The 23,232-nt window shown below is 33.5% G+C and overlaps 4 protein-coding genes across 4 annotated transcripts in view; all 4 read left to right on the forward strand.

The window, feature by feature from the left end:
* Nucleotides 1-350: 350 nt before the first annotated feature.
* On the forward strand, nucleotides 351-4,349 carry LOC106119316 (arrestin domain-containing protein 3). The gene is made up of 8 exons (XM_013314234.1): nucleotides 351-613; nucleotides 846-998; nucleotides 1,124-1,332; nucleotides 1,947-2,129; nucleotides 2,546-2,731; nucleotides 3,097-3,627; nucleotides 3,781-3,841; nucleotides 3,933-4,349. Exons 1-8 carry the CDS (start codon nucleotides 499-501, stop codon nucleotides 4,022-4,024), a joined length of 1,530 nt encoding a protein of 509 aa, XP_013169688.1. The 5' UTR covers nucleotides 351-498; the 3' UTR covers nucleotides 4,025-4,349.
* A 1,471-nt stretch (nucleotides 4,350-5,820) lies between these two features.
* On the forward strand, nucleotides 5,821-8,827 carry RIOK2 (RIO kinase 2). The gene is made up of 8 exons (XM_013314233.1): nucleotides 5,821-5,974; nucleotides 6,053-6,194; nucleotides 6,280-6,448; nucleotides 6,629-6,838; nucleotides 7,074-7,265; nucleotides 7,554-7,725; nucleotides 8,037-8,159; nucleotides 8,365-8,827. Exons 1-8 carry the CDS (start codon nucleotides 5,909-5,911, stop codon nucleotides 8,782-8,784), a joined length of 1,494 nt encoding a protein of 497 aa, XP_013169687.1. The 5' UTR covers nucleotides 5,821-5,908; the 3' UTR covers nucleotides 8,785-8,827.
* Nucleotides 8,828-12,388: 3,561 nt separating this feature from the next.
* LOC106119490 (sorbitol dehydrogenase) lies at nucleotides 12,389-18,984 on the forward strand. The gene is made up of 8 exons (XM_013314522.1): nucleotides 12,389-12,510; nucleotides 14,122-14,155; nucleotides 14,689-14,822; nucleotides 16,636-16,826; nucleotides 17,058-17,242; nucleotides 17,475-17,653; nucleotides 17,764-17,885; nucleotides 18,316-18,984. The coding sequence occupies exons 1-8, from the start codon at nucleotides 12,457-12,459 to the stop codon at nucleotides 18,488-18,490; spliced, it is 1,074 nt and encodes a 357-aa protein (XP_013169976.1). The 5' UTR covers nucleotides 12,389-12,456; the 3' UTR covers nucleotides 18,491-18,984.
* A 2,186-nt stretch (nucleotides 18,985-21,170) lies between these two features.
* The window catches only part of LOC106119551 (sorbitol dehydrogenase), a 3,254-nt gene continuing 1,192 nt past the window's right edge, over nucleotides 21,171-23,232 (forward strand). The window contains exons 1-6 of the mRNA XM_013314597.1: nucleotides 21,171-21,301; nucleotides 21,512-21,545; nucleotides 21,777-21,910; nucleotides 21,977-22,167; nucleotides 22,337-22,521; nucleotides 22,823-23,001. Coding sequence (XP_013170051.1) covers nucleotides 21,248-21,301; nucleotides 21,512-21,545; nucleotides 21,777-21,910; nucleotides 21,977-22,167; nucleotides 22,337-22,521; nucleotides 22,823-23,001 — 777 coding nt within the window. The 5' untranslated portion in view covers nucleotides 21,171-21,247. The remainder of the gene's footprint in view (nucleotides 21,302-21,511; nucleotides 21,546-21,776; nucleotides 21,911-21,976; nucleotides 22,168-22,336; nucleotides 22,522-22,822; nucleotides 23,002-23,232) is intronic.

A 23,232-nucleotide genomic window follows, 5' to 3' on the forward strand; every position in this document is an offset into this window, starting at 1 on the left:
ACAAACTGAACTTTTTATAGAAGCGAATGGAAGCGAAGAAGCGAATTGTAAGCGAATGACATAGAGTAAATTTAGCAAGTTTTACATACCAAATGCCAACATGCCAATCCTAAAAATAAAACGTTGTTTGGATAACTTAAAAGAAACTTGTCCCTGTCACCTTTTAGGGTTCAAAGGAAAACTTCAAAAGAAAACTTATTTTTTTCGCAACAACCAATCTTAATAAAAATATGTTTTTGTGTTGTTTCCCGTTTTGATTCATATTGTTTGACATTTATAGTATGAACTTGGCAACCCTATACCTATATGCTCTTTGAAACTTATATATATACAGAGTATAAGAGTATATAAAAACATATGTAGATAATAAATATAACAACGAGGAAAAACAGGAAGGATAGGCACTGTTGTATTTATTACTTTTCAGTTTAAATTACCGATAATTTCCAATCACACTGTGGTCGTACTTTTAAGTTAACAACTGTAAAATAACTTGCTATGGGATTTGATGAAGGAAGTATAATTTTAAATAGTGAAAATGAAACTTATTTTGCGGGACAAACTATTTTTGGCAAATTGGTGTTCGAGCAAGACAAGGTCAAAACGTTTAGGGGTAATTCTTTTTTTTAATTTTAAAAATGTTTTTCGTTTCAAACATGAAAATAGAAATGACTTAAAACAAACTATGTAATGGAATGAATTAAAAAAAAGTTTTTTTTTAGTAGTCTTTTTTTAAATAATTTTTAAAGTTCATATTAGCCACACTGTAACTTATAAATTTATTACAAAATGTTATTGAAAAGAAGTTATTAAATATTACGTTTTCTTAATTAATAAAATTTCAGGTATATATGTTAAAATGAAGGGATATTGCAAAGTTCACTGGACCACATCTCACACGGAAGAGATTAACAATCGTCGGCATACTCGGACAGACAATCATGATTCTTATGAAGAATATTTTAGCAGGAAAATGTTTCTACTTGGAGGAGAAAGTGGTAAGTGTACAACCAGATACTGGAATACATTGTTTTTTTAGTAAACTTTGATTATTTAGCTTATAATGTGCAAGAAAGTGAGATAAGTGCAACTTCATAAAAATAGTTAATGCTTGTTCTTCCAGGTGAATATCACTTGCAGCCTGGTAAACATGAGCTTCCATTTGACTGCCCCATCCCTGCTAACTGCCCATCATCCTTTGAGGGTGAATATGGTCATGTGCGCTATGAGATCAAAATAGTAGTTGATCGAGCATTCAAATTGGATCAAGAGAAGAAAAGGCAAATAAGGGTGATTGCACCATTGGATCTGAATTTTGATCCATACTGTAAGGTTAGTAAATATATATTTATAATGCAATCTAAGAACAAAGTAACCCTAGAACTAAATTATAGTGACAATAATATTAATAAATTTTAACAGTGGTAGAGTCAGCAAACAATAAAAAAAGAGTTTAATTCCCTTTCATTAGCTTTTAATGGACAGAGACTACAATATGTATTAATGCAAGTATCACAACAGTCAAATCCATAGTAATAAAGAGTTATATTTATAAATAGAGTTTCAACATCTGTTTTTGTTATCAATGTAAACATAACATGTTATACACTATTTACTATCAGTATGACTAATTTTTTATATTATCAAACAACAGCTCTTTCCATTTCATGTATTTGTTAAAAATAAGAAAAAAGGTTTCTGTCTAACCCAACACTCATATAGAAGTTTCTGGGTTACGCAGGTTCAATTGTATCTTACTTAATATAATAAATGCAAATGGATGGATATTTGTTAGTATCAAGAACAGCTGCATGGATCTCTCTGAAATTTGGCATAGATGTAGAAGTGATTTTTAACTCTGCACGGACAGAGTCACAGGCTACAGCTAGTTTATTAATCCATCTGTCTGCAGTGGAAGTAAAGCTGTGTATACTAATAACTTACAGGAGCCCATGCAGTTTGATATAGAGGATACATATTGCTGTTGCTGCATGAGCAGTGGATCAAGTGCTACGGTGGTCAAGTTACCAGCATCTGGCTACTGTCCCGGACAGACCATACCTATTGAGTTGAGTTGCTCCAATCAGGGTGGAGTAGAAATAGAAAGGATACTACTGGCCATACAAAAGGTGAACTTTTTAATCATAAACCAGTTTAGATGTACACTAGTATTAACCGGTTAATACCAGTTTTTTTTGGCATCACTTAGTAGTGTTACTAGTTATATGTTTGATTCATACTGTTTTTTCTATTTTAGTGTTTAAATTATATCAGTACCTCAAGAGAAATACCTTTTTGGAAATTGCAAAACATAAGTTTTTTATTTTTCAACTATTGTTAACCATTACTTAATGATTACTTAGTGAGTCTTAACTGTTACTAAGTAAAAAAATAATATCAGTGAGAATTATTGAACGGAATATGCAATGTGAAAATCTTATAAGAATTTCTGTGAATTTTTTTTAAAAATATATTCCATAATCAGCTTTTATAAATTCCATCTCCGCATTTATTTAAATCTGTAACATTTTGATTTGATTTATAGAGAGTCACATACCATGCAGTGAATATTCCGGGTACAAAGCACGAGGAATCCATGGTGTTGGAAATGAAGAAAGGCCCAGTTCCCGGAGAGAGCACACGCAGCTGGATGGTTGATATGGAGGTGCCTGCTATAGATGTCTACAACATGGGACCTTGCAGATTTATTGATATTGAATATGATTTTATGGTATGTTTTATGGATACATTTTTTTATTAAAATTAATTGAGTACTATATGCCACTAATGCTATCTCTGTTTTCTTCAAAGATAATGAGAGGGATAGTTTTACATGGTTTTATTATTTTCTTGTCTGCCTGTTTATTTTGCTTATATACATTTCAGTTTAATCTTATGTTTGATATATATCACTTAAAACATGACCAAATAATGCTGTTTTATGATCAGATGTTTATTTTATTTTTTAATGAAAAATCCTAAGAACTGTACAAAATCTTGGTAATGTTACTAAAAAGGTTCCATATATTTTTATTCCAGTATATTAATTATAATTGAATTGTTGTTTTTTTTAATTTATATATCCTTGATACATAGGTAACGGTGATCCCGGGCGGTTGTCACAGTAAAAGTGAAGACAGGAGGTCGATTAGAATCGGCACTGTGCCCCTCATGGGGTACCAGGACAACATCCCCAACCCTCTACAGGACCAGATGCCACAAGTCATGCCAATCATGAACCAACCACCACCTACTGTCCGACCATTTACAAACGCCTATCCAAATCAAAACACACCTTATCCCAATCAAAATTCACCATATACCAGTCCAAACCCACCATACCCATCACCCAATCCAGTTCCATACCCAAGTAACACACCACAATCAAACCAACCATACCCTGGTATAAACCAACCTTATCCGACTGCTCAAAACCCACCCTATCCAGTTGTTTCTCCAACTCAAACCACACTGAATCCGGGCAGTTATCCACAACCGTCTCCCAGAGTATCACCATATCCGGATAGAGCAAACAGCCCAATGCTGAAGACTGGTACATTTGGATTTGTACCAAATGTTCCTGTACCGTCTCTACCTCCCGGAATAAATGTGCCATATCCTTTAACCGTAAGTATATTTTAAAACAAGAACTAACAATTTATTTTTATTTACAATTTTTTTTAGTATTTACTTTATCTTTTATTTGCTGGATTATTTTTTATGATTAATAGTTTTTTTTATATTTTAATACATATAATAATATTGAATTTTTATTTTCAGCCTCCAAGCAACCCGTATGCAACAGCCACTGCACCAGAACCGGCAACACCAGATGACGATCGTATGTATACAAATTAATTAAATAAACATTTTTTTTAATATTGCCAGTACGATTTTAACTCATTTTTTTAAAATATATTTTTTAATTTCAGAAAAGTCACCTTTAGTCCCAAAAGAGCCAACAGTGATGCCCTACCCACCATACAATCCTGAATACATGGACAAAATGGAACAAAACAAATAATTAATATTCAATACTTAACACATTCAATGCCACTGATTTATGTGGACAAGTCACTGTGTAGTAAAAAAAATGAAGTACCATGGAATGTGTTGAAAAACTTTTTTTAAATAATTCTATTATACAATAAGAAAAGTAAGTACAATAACGACGGTTTACTACTAAATAACTTTTAAAAGACTTAAAATAAATATACATATATTTTTTATAAATTTATTACTTACTAGTTGTCACCCGCGACTACGTCCGCGCAGGATTAAAAGATAGCAGCCGATTCTTAGACCTACTGAATATGCATATAAAATATAAAAATCAGTCAAGCCGCTTTGGAGTATGGTAACTAACATTGTGACACGATAATTTTGTACATATATATAGATTTTAACATAAATGTATTAATCACAATTATTTTAAATAGGTAAATGAAGGCCATGAATCTCCTTTATATATTTACGATATACAATTTATATATACATACTACTTTTGCTTATACTATTCGAATTTTTTTTATTACTATTTTTGCTTATGAGATTATAAGGTTTAAGTTAATATTTTATATTAATTTGGATTTTTATTCCATGTGCTAGAAGCTTTTCGTACGTAGCTTTTTTACATTATTTTATAGTTATATTCAAAATATCGTACAATTTATTTACTTGTCTAGATTTTAAGGTAAAAATTAGCATAAAAGATAAGAATATATACAGTATGTTAAATGATATTGAAAAAGCCACGTAATAAAAAGATTTAGGGTTTATTGATAAAAATATTAATCTAACAATATAAGTATGACTTGTAGTATTGACTTTTTTATATTATTTTTTTCCTTTTTTAAAAACAAAATGCTACCAGTAACTAATATCGCATATTTTTGAAATAAGGTTATATATTATGTGCCATAGTCTTTTAGAACACCATGTATGGAGTTCGAGGTTTGACAGGTTTTCATTTAGTCCTTATACTGTCGAATTATGTTGCCATCTCTCTTTTCTTTCTCCCTCTCCCTTTCTCTTATTATGTTTTTCTATGAGTCTAAGTAAGGATAAGTTTTAAGGATGTATTATGCTGCTATTAATTTTTAAGAATGTTATTATTTTGTTATTTGGTACCTTTTTTCGATCTGCCGGACAGTTTCAATTTTTTTTTTTAACATAGGTGCTACAAATAGCCAATACTCATATTTTTTCGAATGTGCTCGCCGTGCCTTAAAGACAAATTTTCTACTTTTTATGTTTAAGTCTGAGAAATAGCATTTATATAACACAAAAATATCTACAAAATTGTTAATTTTTAAAGTTTGTTAATCTTATAGTTTTAAGAAGAATGTTTGCATAATTTTAAATGTCTAGTGCTGTACTTCTTCTATATAATGTTTATAATTTTATACATTTTCTACAATAAATAATGATTATTATATTGTCTTTTTAATTTTAATTTGGATTTTACTTTTGTGCCTACATCAAACATTCTCAAATAGGATTCTGTGGAATTGACACTTAAAAATCGTCACACAAAAGATCGATTTTACTAAGTCAATAGCCTAATGGTTACGGGTACGGTTTTCCGATCATGAGGTCAGGGAGTTCGAATCCCGCCATTCCACTATTATCGTAAACCATGTCCTAGAACAAGTCTAGGGCTTAGTTAGAATGGTACAAAAAATATTAGCAAATTAACAATAAATTTGCTAATATTAAAGAAAACTAATTATTTATTTAATAATAAAAAACACGCTTTTAAAATTACTTTGGAAAGTTATTATTTTCGCACGTTGCTGCATGTGTCAGTGTCAAATTGACATTGACTGACATAACACGCGTGTTGATTGTTAATTTCCTCAAATATTTTATTGCTTTCTTTGGGTAAATTAATAAAAAGTGAACCAAAATGGGTAAACTAGATGTTGCTATATTACGCTATCTAACAAGTGAGGATTTCCGAGTTTTGACTGCGGTAAGATTTCTGTTGCGCTACTTTACAGATTTAAATATAACCTTCCGAGTCTTGTACTATTGATCTTTGTGTTTGAAGGTGGAAATGGGGATGAAAAACCATGAATTAGTACCCGGGTCACTGGTAGCGTCTATAGCTAATTTACGTCACGGTGGTGTTCACAAGTTGATGAAAGAATTGTGTAAACATAGATTGTTGACGTATGAACGTGGAAAACATTGTAAGTACTGTCAAAGTATTATATTCTTAAAAAGTCTTAAAGATAAATAAAATCCTTTTGAAAACGAATAATATTATAATTTCAGATGATGGTTACCGTTTAACAAATGCAGGTTATGATTATTTGGCACTTAAGGCATTAACAAACAGGAAAGTGATAGCTTCATTCGGTAACCAGATCGGTGTGGGCAAGGAATCTAATATTTACACAGTTGCTGATGAAGACAGGAATCCACTTTGCTTAAAGTTGCACAGGTATATTAATTTATGCTATATTATTGAAGAGGTCTGAAAATAATATATAGGAAAATTGTTTAGCAAACAATAATGACATATTTTCGTATTCATAATGTTGTACACACTATTAACTTGCAGACATTCAAAATAAACTATTCCATCTGTACATTTTACAAAGAAGTTGTTCAACACCTCCAGGTTAGGCCGCACTTGCTTCCGTAACATCAAGGACAAGAGAGATTACCATGCTCATAGAAACCGAGCATCATGGCTCTACCTCTCCAGGATATCTGCAACCAAGGAGTTTGCGTACATGAAGGCTTTGCATGAGAGAGGGTTCCCAGTCCCACGACCTATTGACTTCAACAGGCACTGTGTTGTTATGGATCTGGTGCAAGGTGGACCTTTGTAAGTATATTCACTATTCTATATTTCAAATCAAGGCAAAGACTTTATAAGGTAGTGTCAATAAAAATTAAATTTTAAGTTCATTCTAGTATCCTTATGTTTTCAAAAGAATAACTGTCCAAGTGTTTTTAATTTTTATAACAAATACTATGAAATAAATAAAATCTTATTCAAGACTAGTTAAATTCCTTAATAATAAAATATACTTTGATATATTAATACTTTGTAATTGCAGGACACATGTAACATCAGTACCAGACCCTGGCAGCTTGTATGACGAGCTGATGGACCTGATTGTGCGGCTGGGCAACTGTGGTGTCATACACGGAGACTTCAATGAGTTTAACATCATGCTGGATGAGGAGGGAAAGCCTATTATCATTGACTTCCCACAAATGGTGTCCACCAACCATCCTAATGCTGAATTGTAAGTAACTAACACATAGGTTCCCGAGACCAAAATATCTGTATAAAACATATTGTCATCCCTGTCATTATCTTTGACAAAATAGAGATAACAATATGTTTTAAATTGGACTCAGAAACCTACAGTAAGTGTTTTGTTATATAAGTGTTTTAAATTTTATGGATTAATGGAGATTTCTACTAAAAGTAGTAGGCGAAGATATTTTTAATTCTTGGCTGACAAATCACTGGCCGATAGTTTGTAATAAGAATACATACATACTTAAGATAGAATGAATTTATCTTTTAGATATTTTGATCGAGATGTGAAATGCGTGCGTGAATTCTTCAAGAAGCGCTTCGGGTATGAGACGGACATGTATCCCAGGTTTGAAGACTTGGAGCGGGATGATGAAATGGACACAGAGATTGCCTGCTCCGGGTACAAACGGACCAGAGGGGTTGATGATGAGTTGTTACAGGTATGATGTTATATTGATGGCTCCTATGTATAGACCCAGAATAGTTGCTTAAGCCTTTTTGTTTATTTTGCTGTATTCTATTTTTTTTTTAATATTTTTTTAATATCAAAAGTATTTAAGGCAAATTATCATCATCATCAAAACAGCACAACAGATCTCAATGAAATTTGGTATAGATGTAGAACATAGTCTGGGTAATATAGTGTACCACGATCAGCGTAATCTTAAAAATTAAAGTAATAAAAGACAAAATGAATTTATACATCCGATTTCAAATGAAGAAGACTCATAAACTTATTTTAATATTCCAGGAAATGGGTATCGGTCTCCAAGTCAGTGATGATGAAGACAGTCAGTGTGGTGATGAGGAAACTGATGAAGGCAATACAAAACCGAATTACGAAGAAGATGAGGTGAACGCTCTTAGGAACGAGGTAACGATATTTTTCATCAAACTTTACGTTTAAAATAAAAATGTAAATGTCAATGACCTTTATTGTTATAAAAGTACAAAATTTAACAGTTTTTATTTTAGGATATCTATGAGAATAACAATACTACTCTAATCCAAGAAGTTTCTATATGAAATACTTTACATAGTTATTTTTTTTAAATATTATTTATATGAATTTTTTCCAGGTTGAAAAATCAATTATGAACGACGAAAGAAAACCTACCATAGAAGAAATAACATCAAAAACAATCTCTATATCTTTAGAAAACGAACAGAACGATGAAGAAGTACCAACATTAGTTCCAAGTGAATCTTTACAAGACGATAAATCATCCAAAATTGATACAAATTCACAAAAATACAGATTAGCTATGATAGAGAAAGCTCTATCCGATGTCAGGTCTATGAGAAGTTACACTTCAGCCAGCACTATAGCACCAGATGTAGTCAAACAGCAGGTAAAGAAGAATCTAGAAGATAGACAGAAGAAGATGGAGAGGAAGAAAGCTATCGCTAAGGGAGAAGCGAGCGCTGTCACGAGGCAAAGAAGAGACAACAGGGACACAATCAGAGAAAGTCACGGGTTATGGGGATGGGCAGAATAATTTTTATTTTGAAGATATAAAATATATACTAATGTCAATTGTCTTTTATTTTTTCGTTAAATTAAAAAAAAAATTATATTATCTATGTTATGACATTTTGTTTATTTTCCCGCCATTTGCATTTAATTAGCTTTATCTATTATTTTTAAACAATATTTACCTCGGTCAGTGTAAAATTGTTTTTTCCATTCAGTAAATATTTAGATATCTGACCTGTATTGAATGATTTTATAAACAATGAGTTACTTTTAAAAACAAAGAGTTTATACTTACAAGGTTAAAAAATATTGCGAAATTAAAATGTTATTAAAATTCATAACTTCAGCAAAAGCATTTGCCGAATAGTGGAACTTTTTCGTTTAAAAACTTTTGCTTGTTAAATTGTCAAGCTTCATTCCCATTAGCGTGTTTACTAACGAAATGTGTGCATTTAAGAGATAAGTCACTAATTATGACAGCCTCTTTAAATAATTATAAATATTTATTCTAGTTTTACTTTACTTATCTCTAACAAAGAATATGTCTCCACAAACATGCCACAGTTTGATAAATATAAAGAAACCAGAAGAATCCCTTACCTTAAACATTGATAGGTTATTTATTTTTACGCCAAATTGGACTAAAAGTTATAGACTTTAATTTCATCTGTGGCGCAGTGGTTAAGCACTAGTTTTATTATCTACATGTCCTGTTTCGATCCGCGCTATGAATCAATGTGTTTTTTGAATTGCATATCATAAACTTGCCTGTTAATGTTACGTGAGATTTAATTCTATCTAAATTATTACTTTGATTACACACCGCCGCTATAAAACGCTACCATCAGCTCCAAAATGGCAAAAATCAAATAGGCACAAAATGTGACATCATATAGCCAGTCTGTTTATATTATATTTTATAGTTCAGTGCTTGAGTCTCTCGGCAGGAATTGGTATAAGATGACAAATACAGCGTTTGGAGAACCTGAGTCTGAGACGTGCTATAGTAACAACGCCTCGCATTGCCGCACTCGCCACAATCATTATCAATGGAAAAAATAAATTACATATCTCTAAGTTAAGATAAACATTATCAAATATATCTATTGTAATAGATAAATCTGTTTAACTGCGTATTTGGAAATTTCTTATGGTGAAATAGATAGCAAGATATTTGAATATAAATAAAATGAAGACTCAAAAACAATGGCGAACAGATCAAAATAAAAAAAAATAAATAATATCTACACACTCCTCTGCGTCATAGCGCGAATTTTTAAAATACTTTATTAAAAAAATATAATACATGATGGAAGGAAATTAAACTAAAATTCGAGCAAAAAAGATCTGCACTGCTATAGCTAGTGGCCACCTATTTGGCCTCCTTGTTACAACTATCACCAGTAAAATGACATTAAAAAAATGTTATCTGTGCTATCGTACTATCATTTGATCTGTATTAAACTTATACAAAACGCCTATTACTGCATTAAATTAAGATAAGATTAAGTTTTTTCGCGACGAAGAAAATTGTATTTGAATATTTTAAAATAAATTTACAACAAATAACCTTTTAGTAATCGGTATGGCACTTTACAAACACAGATGTTAATTTTTCTTTTTAAATAACAGAGTACCTAAGTTAATGCTTGTTTGCTTCATTGTAATACAAGCTGTCGCTCGCGAGTCCGTCCGTGCGGAATTTAAAAAACTTAATAAGTAATGTGTTCTTCCAGACAATGTTCTACCAAGCCATTTCATCGTGATCCGTTAAGCCATTCCGGAGATACCTTCAAACATTCACATTTATAATATTAGTATGAAGTAAGATGCAAACACGTGTTCTTAATTTTATCAAAGAGCAATAAATAATTTATTTGTTTTCTCTAAAGAACTCTGTTTACTGTCTTCTTCTTCTTTCTTCTTGAGGGGTCATTCCGACTAACGAAGGTTGGCGATCAGTTACGTTGTTTATTGTCAGTACATATGAATTGCATTTAGATTTAGAACGTGGAAAAAGCCCGTAACTAGATATAAATACTTATTGCCTTGGCCATCACAGTGATGGAAAAAGAGACATAAATAAACCGTTTCAAATAGACAACGGCTTCTCTAACATTATATATTAAAAGTTATGCTACAAACATTTTTTTAGAAAACAAATGTTTACAAAACTTGGTTAATATTGTTAAACAATTTTATAACTGCATTCTTTAAAATATCCGTTTTCCAAACACCGAGACAGGGATGACATATTTTTGATATGCGTATGTCTCCGATTAGCTGTCATAAAATGCTACAAAAAGGCGGGATTTCGACTACCTACTGCTTGTTATTGAACATTGGTAATCAAGTAGCATAAACAAATTATTATAATTTTGAGGAGACGGCGGCATGCGTTTATCTAAATAATATGTTGATAAGCGTGACTTATGTAATGTTATTTAATCTTCGCGCGACAAGTGCAAAGTCGAGGTCACCGCGGCCGCGGTCAAGCTAGCAAACATCTTGCCTGATTATTTTAGTATAGCAACACAACGGAGACTCTAGGGTTATGATTGTGGAAGGAGGAGGACCTTAACCTTCTTGAAGTCATGTAGAAGCTTAATACTAAAGGTCCACGACAAACTAAAAACACAGGACGTTTGACATAAATACTTTTTATACGAGGGAAATGCAAAGGTTCGCCTAAGCCCATGGATATGAACACGGTGATATGCATATATGACGCAATAAAAAATTACTGAAATATTGTTAACTTCACAATTAAATATTCAATTAAAAAATGTGGAACAGATAAATGTTAAAAAGTATATTAATTAATTGTATCAAAAATAATTGAGTCCAAATATAATTGACATTTTAATTAGTGAAGGGGCAGAATGGCTTTTTTGTGCTCTACAATAATTTTTAAATCTAATTTAATTAAAATATTTATGCCATTTAATTATATTATAAAAATTAGGGATAAACAGGTTTACGACACTAATCGTGGTGCATTCAATATTGTCAATCTACGCCAAAACATACAAAATCATATTGTGTCGTTGTTGAAAACAACAGAGACGAATATATATTTTTTATATATGTATATACGGGTGTTTCGGCAGTGGAATCTCACAGTAACAAGATACAATAAACATGCTTGGACCTATTTGCTTCTATCTGATAGCACAAATATATTTAATAATGTTTTCTTACCATTTTTTATTTTTACACAGAGTTGCAATATATAGAGACTGGTATATCATCAGAAAACCTAGATTTTAATTTATAATAAGAACAGGCTTCAGGTCCGTATAAGTGCAGGATCACGCAAAATTTAAATCCATAATCTTAGCCTACCTTTCTTTGTTTCATGTGTAATGTAATTAGTTGTTTTATTAGATACCAAAAGACCGTCATAAAGACCGTAGGAAATATTAATAATTCGAACAAAGCGTCGAAAACTACGTATAGTTGGCATCGACCAAAAATAAACGCTGGTGTAGTGAGGGGGCCCGGCTGAATATTTGTAAAATTATACGATTACGTGCGTTGCCGTGCCTCCTCTCATTGATAATCAACCTACGTATTACTTTATCAATATAAATTGGTGTCGGTATTCAAGCATATATTCAACTCCATTCGCCACTCAGTAGCAAAAAGGTCATTCAGTAGTGAATTGGCAGTCCGAGTCCGCGCACGCGCCAAAATGTCACAAGATAACCTCACCGCCGTCTTATACAAGACTAAAGATTTAAGATTGGTATGTTTTTGTATTTGTTTCATTATTCCATAATTATTATTTATTTTATTTTAAATAATATCAACTGTAAGCTATAACCGTTATATAAAACGTAGTAGCATGTTTAGTAAATATTATTTTTAACGTTAATCCCAGTTAATCCATTAATCTCGAGCATATTTACAATGAATTAATAAATGTTAGTCTATTGATTTAAAGATAAATATTTAATTATTAACAGTAGTGGTTATTAATAACAACAATATTATTTTTTAAATAGTAAAAAAATCTTTTGTTGCCTCCCTTACTTACGTATTATTTACGTGTACATGGCCTACTTGATATAAAGTTTAGGCGTTTTTATCCTTTTTCCTGTTTATCAGAGTTTATATCTCCGAATTGTATTATATGATTTTAAATATCTTTGGAGTTATTCCATATTTTTTGTAGTAGAAGGTAGTTTATTTTTAATCGATTTTCGCCTTAAAAACTTATCATTCAATTTATACGAGCGGCGAATTTAATTATTCCGTAATTTATATATTTCGTGGGAATAAAACTGTCCAACAAATAATAATACCAGGCGTACATTATACCAGTATCTCCACAACCGTACAATATCGTTCAAAATCAGCGCTGGTATAAAACTCGCAAAATGTAAACCGGACATAAATCTAAGGGCGGGTTTCCACTGTCGTCAAAATTGTATTCGGAATATTGACATTCGTCACGTTCACTTTGAAAAAGTAGATATAATAATTACGTAAATTTACAAGTATCACGGCAGTTAAATGTCGCGGTTAGTACAAGTTGTCAACGCCGGAATGAAGGTTAAATGAAAATTAATTAATTTGTTATTCTCCATTACAAAAACACATTTACAAATTAATTATGTTACCAATTTAATTGTATTTGTAATAAGAGGTAGTTAAAAACATTTTTTACAGATAGATCGGTAGCTAATCCTAATATTTTATGCATCTGCATAATAAAATGAATTCCAGCTTGATACTTTCACGCGCTTTTGAGAAAAAAAGTCTTGACAGACAGACGGACGGACAATAAAGTGATCCTATATAGGTTCCGTTTTTTCCTATGAGGTACGGAACCCTATAAAACTTTATTTTGATATGTATTTAGAGGTTTATGTATTTATATGGTAATCATATTGCAGTTATATTTCTTAGCAAATAAAACTAATTAGATAAGTTAAATCTTATCTAATGGTAATAAAACGACCTCTTGGCTCACGTATAGTTTGATAAAATATGGAAAATATTCATGTATACGTATTTATTATACATTGTTAAAGTACTGACATAATTTTTTTTTTTAATTTTCAAACATAAAAGTGATATGCGACAAAATGCTTGGTATTAAACCTATTGAAGGCCAGAATGGTGTTTGAATTGGGTAAAATATAAGCTAAAAAAAATTGAAAATTAGAATAAGTACAAATAATGTAGATATTATTAATTAGAAAGCTTATGAGGTATGATCCCATTGATAAAGTCCAACAAAAAAAAAGTTTTGAAAAAAAAATATTATTATAAATATTTCTTTCAAAGCGATGACATAATTTCGTATTAGTTCGGCAGCTGCAATTTAATATCATTTTTGTTTTTTTTCCAGGAACAAACTCCGATACCAGAAATCGACGACGATGGTAAGGATCTTAAATATTTTAACCAACAGAATCATACAATTACGCTACGCTTCATACGCTTATACCAAACCAATGAGGTTTATTTAGCGTTAAACATATGTTTATTTGTATTCAAAATTGTATTGTTAAATGAATAAAAAAAAATAACTTTTCAGCCACACAATTTAACAAAACGATCGATTGATTAAAAAAAAATAACTTAAAATATATACTCGTATTATTAGTCAATAACCAGCATCTTTATTTAAATAATCATCGAAAACGATAAGTTTTCTGTCAACTAAAATAAGAACTCACTGGTGTATTGTTTTTCTTTTGTTTCAATTTCACGCTAAAGTTTGCCCGCGACTCCGTCTTTGCGGAATAAAAAATTCACTTAGCAGCCTATTTGTTCTTCCGGACTAAGATCATCTATGCCAAATTTCATCGAGATCCACGCAGCGGTTCTGGAGATACCTTCTAACAAACATCCATCCATACCATCTTAACATTTGCATTTATAATATTAGTAAGATTAGATATATAATTTTCAGAGGTACTACTTCGCATGGACTGCGTGGGAATCTGCGGCTCGGACGTGCACTACTGGCAGACTGGAGCATGCGGGGCGTTCGTCATGCACGAACCCATGATCATGGGACATGAAGCTTCCGGAGTTGTCGCAAAGGTTTGTGTAATACTAAAACTAAACGCGTTAGTTTTGAGACACTTATGCCTTACGGGATAGACAAAGACTTAACGAATATATTAATCTCGTCATGTGGCTAATGGAGTTAAATCACTTAATTTAATTTTATTAAGAGCAATGCTATATTACAGTTCTTACTACTGTTAGGAAGAAAATCCGACAATGTGCCGGTGTACTGGCGCAACACAAGCCTTACTGAAATATCAACGCTTATGTCCCCTCACTAATCATTCTGACACTTGACTTTGTAACGAAAGCGCGCCATTTGCACCAAAGTATTCTAACTGATAATGTCTAAAACTACTAATGTACAGGGTGTATCTAAGATAGATTAACAAGCCCGAGACCATTTAGAGATACCCTTTCATCATCAGCTCACTAAACGTCCCCACCGAGGGGCTCGGAGCCTACACTAAGTTAAGGGTGATTTACCCTTTACTCAATAGTAAATACTTTATAAAATGTCGTTCTTCATCAGGACTAATAGAGCGCAATATATTCAATGTCATTCGCGCATATAACTTTATTGTACGACAGTAGGTACTGTTTTGTATACTGGTGTCGCTATGAATAAATATTATTGTAAAATGACTTTGCTTAAAATGAGCGGACGGAAGAAATAAGTTAAAACTTTGTACTTGCGAGTAAAAAGTGGTCCGTGAAGTCGGTTGTCGTGAGTTTTGTATTGGCTGTTAAAAGGTTTAATAAAGAATGTGTCGAGAAGATAAATTATATTGTCAAAATTGGAATGTTAGGTTGAAATATCCTAGCAGATCTTTAATTTACCACAGATGTGAAATATTATTGGAACAATGTTGTACATTACAATAAACACGAAAACGAGTTTAGATTTGTTAATAAAAAATTGTATTAGAACTGACATTTTTATAAGACAATTGCCTTGAACTTAAGATGCTAATAGTTATGTCATTATAAAGCCGGTTTAGATAGTAAAAATTTGGAGGTGTGTCTCGTACGAATAGGTCTAATGACACACCGGTTTTTAGTAAACTAGAATACATGTCAGGTTTGTATTTGGCTGATTTGAATATTTCGAGACATTCAGCCGCACCACGAATAACGCGACTCATTGTAGTTTGTTTGTGCTAATAGTAATAGCTAACGCTACGTACTTCAAATGCTAAAATAAGGTGTTATCCAAACTTTAAGACAGCTTGCTAATTCGTAAGAGATGCTTTGACGTAAAGGTGGGCTCTTCTGGAACTCTCGTCATCGAAATGTGCTGGAAGCTAACCATTAGCCGTCATGGAATTGGAATATTGTCTGTCACACGATGTGTTCGAGCCCTTATATCATGTTCCTCGCTGTATAAGTTCTTCACCACACAATATAATAACACACAGACTATTTTTATACGTTCACGTGTCGTCGATCCCTCACGTGCCGTAAAAAGACTTATTAGAGACTACTGTCACCATTAGCTATTTTTTTATCGGACCAGTCTGACTACAAACAATACAATTTTTGACTTTTGGAACAATAAAAGATAGTAAACTTTAGTCTGAAATTTGAAAAACGTATAATTTGATCCATGTACAATATACTGTTAAGGTTGAATAAATATGGTTATCCTAGTCCATACAATATCACACGTACATGTCATTGATCCGTCGGTCAACGAGTATATGAACTGAAGTTTTTTGAACTGAAGGAATTTGATTGATCACTCTTAAATATACAAACATCTCAAAAGATTACGAACTTGACAGATGGGAATATGTGTTATACAAGTATGAAATAGAAACGTTTCCATGTGCTAATATTCTTCCAGATTGGTTCTAAAGTGAAGAACCTAGCGGTAGGTGACCGTGTGGCGATCGAGCCGGGTGTGCCGTGCCGCTACTGCGAGTTCTGTAAGACGGGCCGCTACCATCTCTGCCCCGACATGCGCTTCTGCGCCACTCCGCCCATACATGGCAACCTCGCCAGATACTACAAGCACGCCGCTGACTTCTGTTACAAGTGAGATGTGTTACAATCGTTTAAAATTATCATTACCCAATACACAAATTGTCTTTGCAACAACAAATAAACATTTGACCTTATTCTGATCTGATCCTATTGTGTTTGTTAAGTAATAAACCAAAAAATTTACTCGACAGAGTCAATGGAATCTTCACCTCTGTCGGGTTATAAACGACGTTCAAGAGGACCAATTAAAATAAATAAGATTTTTATTCTATTTGTGAACAGATTGCCACCGCACGTAACAATGGAAGAGGGTGCGCTACTGGAACCACTGTCAGTGGGTATTCACGCGTGTCGGCGCGGCGGCGTGCAGGCGGGGCAGAGCGTGCTGGTGCTGGGCGCCGGACCCATCGGACTGGTCACCATGTTGGCCGCGCGCGCTATGGGCGCCAGCAAGATTCTTATCACTGGTTAGTTGCACTCGGGACCCACGACCTCAAGGTTATTGCTACCGAACTGATTTTTACTCACAGATACGACAGAGATACAGAATTAATATTATTGGGAATGGTTTACCTTTTGCGGTTGCAATTTAAAGGAAGCACGACATTTACAACACGACTGATCAAAGTTGAGCTATAAGAAATTAAAGTTTTGACCCCCATATTTATTTCATAAATCCAATGTTACTCGTCTATCCAGACATCCTGCAGTCGCGTCTGGACTTCGCGAAGCAGCTGGGTGCTGACCACACGATCCTGGTGACGAAGGAGGCGAGCGAGGATCAGCTGGTGCAGGAGGTGCGGCGTCTGCTGGGAGACAGCCCCGAGGTGTCCATAGACGCGAGCGGCGCGCAGGCCACCGTGCGCCTCGCACTGCTGGTCAGTCATACTTACCATACAATGTGCTACAACGTCTTATATTTAACATCAAGGTCAATCGAAGGACAGTATATTTTTAACTTGTAACACCCACGACCTGTGTGTGTCAGGCGACGAAGTCAGGCGGCGTGGCGGTGCTGGTGGGCATGGGCAGCCCCGAGCTGACAGTGCCGCTCGCCGGCTCCGTGGCCAGAGAGGTCGACATCCGCGGCATCTTCCGATACGTCAACGAGTACGTGATAAATATCTCTTTGTATACTTCCTGCATTCATCATCAGCTCACTATACGTCCCCACTGAGGAGATCGCAGCCTATCCTAGGAGTGATGAGGTCATCAACCACGTTGGCCCACTGCGGGTTGACTTCACACATATCTTTGAATTTGTGTGATGTTTTCCTTCACCGTAAGAACGTCGGATAAATGTACATATGTAAATCGGAAAACATATTGGTACATGGCGGGATTCGTACCCTGGATATGCAGGTCAAGTGCTTAACCCCTGAGCCACCGACGCTGGTCAATTATTATTCCTATAACATTTTTGAAACACACCATCAAAAATAGTGTTAGACCTTTCTCTGAACACGTTTTACATTTCTCAGTACTTCAGTTATCGTTTAATGTTTTATTCAAATAATAATAATAATATTCCATATTGCAGATACCCCATAGCACTTTCCATGGTGGCTAGCGGACAAATCAACGTGAAACCACTAGTCTCACATCACTACAGCTTGGAAGAGACCCTGGAGGCGTACGAGGTGGCCCGCAAGGGTCTGGGCATCAAGGTCATGATCCACGTTCAGCCCCGCGACGCCAACAACCCGCAGTCATAACAAATAACTATCGTTAAATAGCGCTTTATAATAACGCTATTACTTTTAGCTGCATGACACGTGACATGGCGGCCATTTTGAAATCTTGCAGACATTCTGACATATAAAACAATTGACATTTCCAAATTGTAAAATCATTTTTTTTAATGATAATAAGATAAATTTCTATTTATCTTTAGCGTCTAACACATTTTAGAGAAAAGTACAAAATCATATTGACTAGAAAATTACCGAATTTTCTTTAATTAATTGACTAATTGTTTTAGTAATATTAAGCCTTTGCCGTTTAAAAACTATTGCAAAAATAATGGTGAATGGAAATATAAAATGTACAATTTATATCAAACAGTTTATTGGTAGGATATTTAAATTATATTATTTAAATTAAGTTATTGAATCATCGAATTTATCTTCTTTTTTTAATGTCTGTGAAAGTGTTGCCATATTCCTAAGACAAAAAAAGAACAAAGAGCAACGATTTTTCATTGTTTTTACAATAAGTAAAAATAATATTCAATACAGAAAATTAAAGAAATATAAAGTGGTTTTTTTATATTTTCTTTAAATTTACCTAAGACATGAAACTATTTCTATTCAAAATCAATTTATATTGACGAAATACTAACAAGTATTTATTATTTATACAGAAAAAACAAAAAATGTGATTTATATTTTATAAATAAATGCAACAGTTTCTAGTCATTAGGAATACAAATTTTCACAGACTTTTTTTTATGACGAATTGTTAAAAAATATTTATACAATATGAAATATATTATTTTTGCACAATTAAACGTTCCTTTACACAACAATTTGTTTTATTTCCTCTGTTTGTCTATTATAATTAAAAATAATCGCATATTTTACCTACCAACTTGACTTATGTTATCTGGTCAAAAACATGACAAAGTTACTATTGTTTAATTCAGTTATCATTAAAATATACACAGTAAAGTAATTACAGCATTGCAGGAGCACCGATGGCGCAGTTATTATGGGACCGGACTACATACAGGACAGGGTTCAAACAGCGTTCTTCAATGTATTTTTCGATGTTAATTGGTAAACTATTCGTCGCCAGCGACTCCATCCACGACGAATTAAAAAAAATTAAATAAGTAGTCTATGTGTTCTTCCAGACTATGTTCTATAACTAAGTCAAATTTTATCTAGATCTGTTTAGCTTTTCTGGAGAAACATTCCAAGAAACATCCATCTATTCATCTAAACATTCGCATTTATAATATTAGTAATAGTAAGATTTAATAAATTTCTTACTGTAAAGGTCGTCATGGAGCCTTTACATATCAGTGAAGAAATTCAGAGATTTGCCAGGTTAACCAACCCGCACAGGGCGAGCGTGGCTGACTATGTAGTCAACCCCAACTTGGGGTAAGCTCCGAAACCTTGAGATGGGACATATATGACCTGACGACAAATTACTAAATTTATCTTCTCTTAATTAATCATAAAATGTTTTAATTATAATTAGCGTTCGTATTCCACTTGCAATTAAAAACTAGTCGGTGCCGCCACCGGACGTATATACGTGAGTGTTTAGCCGTGTTTATATATCAGTTTAATATAATGTCTCACGAAAGTTTGAATAATTTAATTAAAAACTGGATAATATTTTTACCTAATTAAGATAATCCAGGTGTAAATATGTATTTCGACATAAGTATACACACGAGAGCAAATAAAACGACTCAAGTGGTATGCACGACATTAAATATCGTAAAAAATTACTGAATTATCGACTTCTCCCGTCAAAATCTCATCAGTTGTTTACGCTCTAAACCGTCACAATGGAACTTAAATAAATACACACCCACGTCCATTAAATAAAATACATAAAACGTAATTCTCGTATGTCAATATAATAAACACTAATGCAAGAAAAACGCTTTCATCTTAATACATTATGTTTCAGGAAAATAGAGCAATTTTCATATGTTGCTACAGAAAAAAAATAATTTTGAAAATTGCTGCCAGTATCTTCGGGACCTTGCCTAAAGGGACTCCTTTTATTAACATATTTTAGTTAATTATTCGGTTTTTTTTTTTAATTTTATTTTATATCATAGATTTAAGACTTTATGTATTCATAAATAAACTATATTTTGAAAATCGAACAACTAGGAGCGGAGCTACGAAGTGACATATACATTTAACTTTTTTGAAATAGGTTAAAATTTCGTCTCCAAGCGTTTTTTCTTGTCACGTATTAGTAAGGATAGGTGAGAATGTCCTTTTATCGAAGTTATTGAGTTACCTAATAAAGCTATTCGAAACAGTTGAAAAATGGTGTAATTCCGTATTTTGGGAAAGATAAAATTTATTTACGTTATTTAAAAACGAAGATATAAATTATCTTTATAGTCGAATACAACATTCAAACTTAAGTTTGTCACATTTTTTGCGCTCGAGTGTATCCCTCAATTAAGATAAACACACTGCAATTAAGCATTTAAGGCATGTTTCTTTTAAATATCAAATAATATCTTCGGATCATGGTAATTAAACATTTTTGGAATGTTATTGTGTATGAATTGCTTAAATTCAAGCCAACCGAAGTCAGGTACTCTTAGTTAGTGTTACATTAAAATTCCGCAGTTGATTGACGTATAATAAACAATGATTTGAATTTATTCTGAACATTATCTCGTTTCATTTTATTATTTAACCCATAACAATACACTAAACATCTCATTTAACTACAGATTCAAGATAAGTACACAAGAGTTTCTAAATTATATGAAAATGACCAACTACGCCGCTGTATTATACGGACCCAAAGATTTAAGAATTGTAAGTAGTGTATAATGTTTACTTTAAAGTCAAGAAATGTTTGGTACTATACTATTATTTGTATATTTTGAAATGTTTATAAATAAGTGCGTAAAACGTACCTCAATGGTCTCGCGGGTCACTGCTTATTTAAATTACATAAATCACAACGCACTTGCATATATACATTAATATAGATGGAGTATTTTTTAATGAGTTTATTTATTTCAGGAAAATTTGCCGGTTCCAGAAATCAATGATAATGGTAAAAATTTACTTTATAAACTTCGTAGCTGTTTTCAAGAGATCAAACCATAAATGGAAAAGTATTTTATTATTTTCATAAAAACAATTTTTTATGAAAATAATAAAGGGTTAATTAATAATTAAATTGTGAAACAATTTGCATAACAAGGAAATTGGGAATAAGCTGATTAACGGTAGTGCACACTGTCTGACAGGACGTAGGAAGTACTAGGAGATAATGATGTTGCAGAGGTGCAGATCAAGATATCGTGCGTGGGGATCTGCGGCACTGACGTGAAGATGTACACCACGGGGAAGTGCGGGCTGGAGGTGCCCACCGAGCCTATGGTGATCGGCCACGAAGGCGCCGGTATTGTAACTAAGGTTTGTAATTATTACACATGTAGATTCACACAAACCTTCGCAATTTGTTAAATATTTCTTTTTTAGGTTGGTGCTAAAGTGAAGCATCTGAAGGTGGGTGACCGCGTGGCTATCGAGCCGACGGCGCCGTGCAAAAGCTGCGAATTCTGCGTTTCGGGCCGCTACAACTTGTGCGACGAACCCGCGTATTGCTCCACGCCCGCCGCGCCTGGCAACCTATCGCAGTACTACAAGCACGTCGCAGACTTCTGCCACAAGTAATACTGATATGATATGATGTCCTAATATCATTACTCTATAGTAAAGCATAGCATAAATACAAATTCATTTCAGTTTTTAGACGGTTAATTAGAGGGGGTGGTAATGCTTGGAAAGTGTTATTATAGAAGAGGCAACATAACCTCGCACGTCTTTCTTATATAATAGGTTACCAGATAACCTATCAATGGAAGAAGGCGCTGCTGTCCAGCCCCTAGCCATCGCGATTCACGCCTGCAACCGCGCCGGCATCAAACTGGGCACTAACATGGTGATCTTAGGCGCGGGGCCTATAGGCGTGCTCTGCGCTATCACCGCTAAAGCTATGGGCGCCGCCAAGATACTGATGACAGGTAACGTGGTGTACCAAGCGAACATAAATGTACCATGGAATATTCAAAAAATAATATGTGCTACTTTTGTAATGCGCTATCTCTGTCACACAATGCACGAACTATCTTCAGGTAACTTGGTATAAAAGACGATCACAAATTATGCACGTTGACTGTTGGAAAGAGATGTGATGATACTTTCGTAAATCGCTATCTCTATCACACCACAAGCAATATATGTGTATGCCATAGATAACGTTAGTAACTATATACAAAAGTATCGATATCTCTAATCGGAAATAATGATTAATTTAATTTCCAGATGTAGTACAATCTAGATTGGATATAGCAAAACAACTGGCTGCAGATTACACGCTCCTTATAAAGAAAGAATACTCCGACGAGGAGGTTGTGGATAAGATCAAAGCATTGCTCGGAGGCAGACCTCGGGTTACTATAGACGCGTGCGCTTTTCCTTCAGCACAACGCGTTTCTATGCTGGTGCGGTTATAAAGATTATTTTCCTATAATTTTTAACATTTAAGTAATAACTAACCGTCGCCCGCGACTTCGTTAGTGCGGAATTTAAAAAAACAATAAAAAGCGTATCCATCCATTCATACATACAAACATTCGAATTCTAAATATTATTAAGATAGTATGATTAGTCAATTTAAATATCTAGGTCGCCCAAGGTCATTGTCGCGCAGCGCAGTGCCTTCCCCCCCCCCC

Source organism: Papilio xuthus, unplaced genomic scaffold, assembly GCF_000836235.2.
Source record: "Papilio xuthus unplaced genomic scaffold, Pxut_1.1 DF827461.1, whole genome shotgun sequence".
In the NCBI taxonomy this organism is placed as follows: Eukaryota; Metazoa; Arthropoda; class Insecta; order Lepidoptera; family Papilionidae; genus Papilio; species Papilio xuthus.